General features: G+C 43.3%; 1 protein-coding gene across 1 annotated transcript in view; it reads right to left on the bottom strand.

Annotated features, from left to right (window-relative positions):
- The window catches only part of LOC101340325 (spermatogenesis-associated protein 31A6-like), an 8205-nt gene extending 6913 nt beyond the window's left edge, over positions 1–1292 (bottom strand). Inside the window, exons 1-2 of the mRNA XM_004384237.2 lie at positions 1032–1292; positions 209–263 (exon numbers count right to left, since the gene is read on the bottom strand). Coding sequence (XP_004384294.2) covers positions 209–263; positions 1032–1292 — 316 coding nt within the window. The remainder of the gene's footprint in view (positions 1–208; positions 264–1031) is intronic.
- Positions 1293–6557: the final 5265 nt, after the last annotated feature.

Raw genomic sequence — 6557 nt, 5'->3', positions numbered from 1 at the left:
ACCCCCCCACCCCAGAAGGCACAGCAGGGAATCTGAGAAGTATCCTGGTTCCGATTCCCTCCTCAAGAGTCTCCCTCTCAGGGCTATTTCCTGAGAGAGGGACATGCTCTAGCAACCAGCATCCTCCGAGACCCGGGACCAAGCCCTCAGGGGACAGGAGAAGTTAGAGTCAACGAGTGGGAGCTCGGTTGAGTGGGCAGAATCTTACCTTTCACAGTTTCACTTTTGTTCTTCCTGTTCCTCCTCCTTGTCTCCACTTGAGGCTGAGATACACCAAAAGAATGAGGGGCTGGGACCCAATTCTCTCCCTGCTTGTTTGGACAAGATGCTGACATTTGGTATTTATGAATAAAATGACTTTCTACATTTAGTTAATGGAGTTCTGTGTTTTTCCCTTTTAATCATTCTTATAGTGGATGAAAACATTTTGCTTTCCTTCTTTGAACAACTTAGTGAAGGATTTTCTGTGTGAGATCTAGCCTGGATTTCTTCAGTCACCATTCTGCTCAAGAAGCCCACAGACTCTCAGACCTACAGATGCCTCTGCTCTATCAGGTAGGATTTGGCTTTTGGAGGCCAGAGCTCAGCTCCAGCCCCTGATCAGAGGCTCTCAGGTGCTCAGTACCGCCCTTCAGATCAGCCCAGACACAAAGTGGGGACATTGCCAAGAGACACCTGCCACAGAAGGCAACAGAAGAACCAGTGCTGAGGACTCTGTCCTCTCGTAGCGATCCCAAACTCTCAGTAATCCAGTCCTCGGCAACTGAGTCACTGTGTTTGGGATTTTGCCTTGGAGCCCTCTATCACATGCAGACAGATGGTCTGAGATCTTCAGATACAAATCCTGGTGACCATGCTAGCCCCTGCCCTGCCTGTCCTGTCCCTAGAAGGCTGATATTCTATTCTTTCCTGAGGTTTCCCATCTCAGGAATTTCTCTAGTTGATTTAGAAAATGGAAATAAGAATAGGAAGAAAAAAGAGAGCGAGAGATAGAGAGAATCTCTACTGGCACTGAGTCGAGGGTCCCTTACCTTCTTGATGTTTATATTTTTCTCAGGTGGTGGTAAGGGTGGATTGCTCTGGAGGTAGGGGAGTAACAGGAAGAAGAGCCCCACTCCACACAGGAAGCCCAGGATGGTTTCAATGGCCCAGGAAGTGGAGCTGGAGCTCAACAATGTAGCACTAATGCTTTTCAGAGGACAGAGGTAATTCTCCATTATCTGAATCGCACTGTGGCTTTTAGGCAACTGAGCATCTTGAGCATGCTCTGGCCTATAAATCCAGGCCTGCATCACAGAGCTGTGCCCTCATCACAAAGGGCTCCTGAGGGTGGGGGAGGGGACGGCAAGAGGAGGCTGACCCACAGCCTCTCCCATCACATCCAGCCCAGCATATCCCTCCACCCTTTTGGGCCTTCTAGATCTTTCTACCTTTCTCTGGGTCTTTCAACTCCACCTTCTCATCCTGTCTTCGTACAATTTTCTATTCATTACACCTGTAACCCATATATTACCTGGTCCTGTTTATTCCTTAGAGATTTAGGCTGCAGCACTCTCAATCTCTCCCAGGAATCTTGACTATTTCACAGAGATTTTTACTCTCAGGATCTCTTCTGTCCCCAACTTCAGTTTTCCCACAGATGTTTTTTACTTTCATCAACCCAGAGGTAGAACTTAACTTCCTTTTACAAATACTTAATGTTGTACATTGTATTAAGTTTTTACTTTTTGTTTCCATCTTCATTCATAGCATCTGTCATGGTTTGAATTATGTCCCCCAAAAATGTGTATATCAATTTGGCTGGGCCATGATTCTCAGAATTGTGTGGTTGTCCTCCATTTTGTGATTGTAATTTTATGTTAAAAAGGATTAGGATGGGATTGTATAACAACCTTACTAAGGTCATATCTCTAATCCAATGTAAAGGGAGTTTCCCTGAAGTGTGGCCTACACCACCTTTTATCTTACAAGAGATAAAAGGAAAGGGAAGTAAGCAGAGAATTGGGGACCTCATACCACCAAGAAAGCAGTGCTGGAAGCAGAGCATGTCCTTTGGACCCGGGGTCCCTGTGTGGAGAGGCTCCTAGTCCAGGGGAAGATTGATGGAAAGGACTTTCCTCCACAGCCTACAGAGAAAGTCTTCCCCTGGAGCTGATGCCCCGAATTTGGACTTCTAGCCTACTAGACTGTAAGAAAATAAATTTCTCTTTGTTAAAGCCATCCACTTGTCATATTTCTGTTTAGAGCAGCAGTAGACAACTAAGAGCATCTAACACAAAAATTCAAACTAAAAATCTATTGTTTAAAATTCACATACTACATATGTATAACAAAAACAGAATTTCGAGTGATTTTTTTCAATAATTTAATAGCATTTATACCTCTAAAGTTTGAAAAGCTTAAACTACACAAAGACTTTTGGGATATGCTGTACACACAGAGACACACACTTTGCAGTACATGCTGTACGCACACACGCACACTTTAAAATGCTTTGAATCAAGCGTTTCCACCTTTTCTTTGATCTTTCGTAAGTTGTCCTGACCTTATTTCTTCCTACTCTGCTGAAAATAAAAGACAGTCCGCACTCTACACATCAAAATTTTGAAATGTGTGCCACACCCACAAGTCAGGAGTAGGTTAGGGTGAGCTAAGGTACTGTTATGGATTGAATTGTGTCCTCCAAGAATTGTGTGTCAATTTGGCTAGGCCATGAATCCCAGTATTGTGTGATTGTCTACCATTTTGTCATTTGATGTGATTTTCCTATGTGTTGTAGGTCTTAACTCTATGATGTTAATGAGGTGGGATTAGCAGCAGTTGTGTTAATGAGGCAGGACTCAATCTACAAGATTGGGTTGTGTCTTGGGTCAAACTCTTTTAAGCTCTAGAAGAGAGAAGTGAGCAGAGAGACATGGGGAACTCATGCCACCAAGCAACAAGAGCCAGGAGAGTAGCGAGTCCTTTGGACCCAGGGTCCTTGCACTGAGAAGAGCCTTGACCAGGGAAGATTGATGACAAGGACCTTCCCCCACAGCCAAACAGAGAGAGAAAGCCTTCCCCTGGAGCTGGCACCCTGAATTCGGACTTCTAGCCTCCTAGACTGTAAGAGAATAAATTTCTGCTTGTTAAAGTCATCCACTTGTGGTATTTCTGTTATAGCAGCACTAGATAACTAAGACGGGTACTAATCAAGAACCCTAGTGGCACAATTGTTAAGTGCTAGGCTGTTAACCGAAAAGTTCATGGTTTGAACCCACCCAGTGGCTCTATGGGAGAAAGACCTGGCAATCTGATCCCGTAAAGATTATAGCTTAGATAACCCTATGGGGTTCTACTCTGTCGACTCGAGGTCACCTTAGGATGACCTGGGGGAACCAAGTACTTGGAGCTGTTCATGGTCTTGAGCAGCCTCTGCTGATATCCCTGGTGTGTTCTATATGTTCTCTTTTTCTGAGTGTACTTTACCTTCCGCCTCTTGCCCCCTCCAGGTCCCTGAATCCTCATGTCTGGCCTGAATCATATACCAAAGGAGCTTTGAATCCTATACTAAGTTCCCTTATGACACCATTCTACATCCCCTCTGCAGGAAGAACTCAGAATACATTTAGGGATGGCATTTTTTAAAATATTATTTTATTGTGTTTTCAGTGAAGGTTTACACAGTAGTTTAGGCTTCCATTCAACAATTCAAATCATTCAGTGACATTGGTTACATTCTTCACAATGCGTCAATATTCTCGTTATTTCCGTTCTTGTGGTTCAGTTTCCATTAATCTAGTTTCCCTGCCCCCTTACATTCTCATCTTTGTTTTAAAGAAATTGTTGACCGTTTGGTCTCAGGGATGGTATTTCTTAATCACTACATGGTACATTTTTTTAACAGTCCATATGGACATGAGAATAATGTATATTCTCTGCTTGTTGGCCAAGAAGTTTTTATATAGCTTCAATGGGAATGAGAGCATTTGCTTTTATTTGGCTATATTGTCATGAATGTACATGCTAATCAACACATCTTTGCATCTACTATTGCTTTTATCAGTCTACAGTCTCTTCATGCTTTATGACATTGTCACTGTTATGACATTGCCTAGTTATCCCCTGTCTTAATTATCTACTGCTGCTATAACAGAAATACCACAAGTGGATGGCTTTAACAAACAGAAATTTATTCTGTCACAGTCTAGGCGGCTAGAAGTCCAAATTCAGGGTGCCAGCTCCAGGGGAAGGCTTTGTCTCTCTGTTGGCTCTGAGGGAAAGTCGTTGTCATTAATCTTCCCCGGTTAAGGATCTTCTCATCGCAGGAACCCCAGGTCCAAAGGACGTGCTATTCTTCTGGTTCTTGTTTCTTGGTGGTATGAGGTCATGTCTCTCTGCTAGCTTCTCTCTTTTATATCTCAAAAGAGATTGGCTTAAGACACAACCTAATCTCGTAGATTGAGTCCTGCCTCGTTAACATACCTGCCACTAATCCCACCTTGTTAACATCATCGAGGTAGGATTTACAACACATAGGAAAATCACATCAAATGACAAAATGGTGGACAATCTTGCAATATTGGGAATCATGGCCTAGCCAAGTTGGCACACATTCTTGGAGGACACAATTCAATCCGTGACATCCCCCAAGGTGGATAACTCAAGTAACTAGGGAGTATGGAGGGTCCTAACGTGGACCATTAAAGTCATTGTGTAGGCATGGTGGTTCTCAATCTTGACCTCAATGGAGGGTCCCTGGTGGCACGAAAGGTTAAGTGCTTGACTACTACCCAAAAGTTTCGTTTGAACCCATGCCTGGGAGACAGGTCTGATGATCTTCTAGAAAAGCCAACGGAGCAGTTCTACTCTGCAAACGTGGGGTTTCCCTGAGTCAAAAATATCTCCCTGGCAACTAACAACGACAGAATCAATGGGGTGCATGGCTGGAGGACTTATGACTGAGATGTGAGTTTCAATTTGACTTAGAACTCATGCTTGGGAATGCATAGAATCACCTTTCAATCACTCCTACCAGGCCACTGCTATATTGGTAGGTGGGCTTTGTGTGAGGGAACAGGAACTTTGGAGCAGAGAGAACTGGTCAGGTTAGCTCCACATTTAGATAAATATTAGTTTCAGGACCCTCTCTTCATCAAAACCTGTGCTCCCTTTTGGGGTTTTTTGAGACACTGATTTTCTGTGTGCGTGTTTTCATCTACGCACCTCTCCTTCACAGACTTTACTTTGCTAACAAAAATCATTAGTTTTTTTTTTTCCTCATCTACCTGCTGGATTGCTTTATTCTTTTCTTTTAAATTGTACTTTAGATGAAGGTTTACAGAACAAACTAGCTTCTCATTAAACAATTAGTACGCATATTGCTTTGTAACATTGGTTACAAAACACATAACATGTCAACAGTCTCCCTTCTAGACCCTGAGTTCCCTATTACTAGCTTTCCTGTCCCCTTCTGCCTTCTAGTCCTTGCCCTGGGCTGATGTGCCCCTTTAGTCTCGTTCTGTCCTATGGAACTCTCTAATCTTTGGCTAAAAGGTGAACCTCTGGAGTGACTTCATTACAGAGCTAAAATAAAATGGTATCCAGGGGGCCATACTCTCGGGGTTTCTCCAGTATCTGTCAGGCCAGTAAGTCTGGTCTTCTTTTGAGTTACAATTTTGTTCTACATTTTGTACCAGCTCTGTTTGGGACCCTCTATTGTGATCCCTGTCAGAGTAGTCACTGGTGATAGCCAGGCACCATCTAGTTGTACTGGACTCAGTCTGGTGGAGGCTGTGGTAGTTGTGGTCCATTAGTCCTTTGAACTAATCTTTCCCTTGTGTCTTTGGTTTTCTTCATTCTGTCTTGTTCCTGATGGGGTGAGACCAGTGGAGTATCTTAGATGGTCACTCACAAGCTTTTCAGACCCTAGACGCTACTCACCAAAGTAGAAAGTAGAAGAACATTTTCTTTATAAACTGTTACGCCAATTGAACTAGGTAATCCCGGAAACCGTGGTCCCCACAGCCCTCACCCCAGTAATTTGGTCCCTCAGGGAGTTTGGATGTGTCTATGGAGCTTCCATGACCTTGGCTTGGACAAGTTGTGCTGGCTTCCCCAGTATTGTGTACTGTCTTACCCTTCACCCTTCACTTATCTATTGTCTATTTAGTGTTTTTCCATCCCTACCCCTCCCCTCCCCCGTAACCATCAAACCTTATTTCTTTTTGTGTGTAAATCTTTTCATGAGTTTTTATAGTAGTGGTCTCATGTGATATTTTTCTTTTTGTGATTGACTTATTTCACTCAGCTTAATGCCCTCCAGATTCATCCATGTTGTGAGATGCTTTGCATGTTCATCATTGTTCTTTATCATTGTGTAGTACTCCCTTGTGTGTATGTACCATACTTTGTTTATCCATTCATCTGTTGATGGGCATCTAGGTTGTTTCCATCTTTTTTGCTGTTGTGAACAACGCTGCAATGAACATGGGTGTCCACAGGTCTATTCGTGTGGTGGCTCTTACTTCTCTAGGATATATTCCTAGGAGTGGGATTGCTGGATCATACGGTATTTC

Source organism: Trichechus manatus, unplaced genomic scaffold (assembly GCF_000243295.1).
Source record: "Trichechus manatus latirostris isolate Lorelei unplaced genomic scaffold, TriManLat1.0 scaffold00120, whole genome shotgun sequence".
NCBI classification, from domain to species: domain Eukaryota; kingdom Metazoa; phylum Chordata; class Mammalia; order Sirenia; family Trichechidae; genus Trichechus; species Trichechus manatus.
The sequence above is the reverse complement of the archived record's forward strand: the minus strand, read 5'-3'. Positions and strand labels throughout refer to the sequence as shown.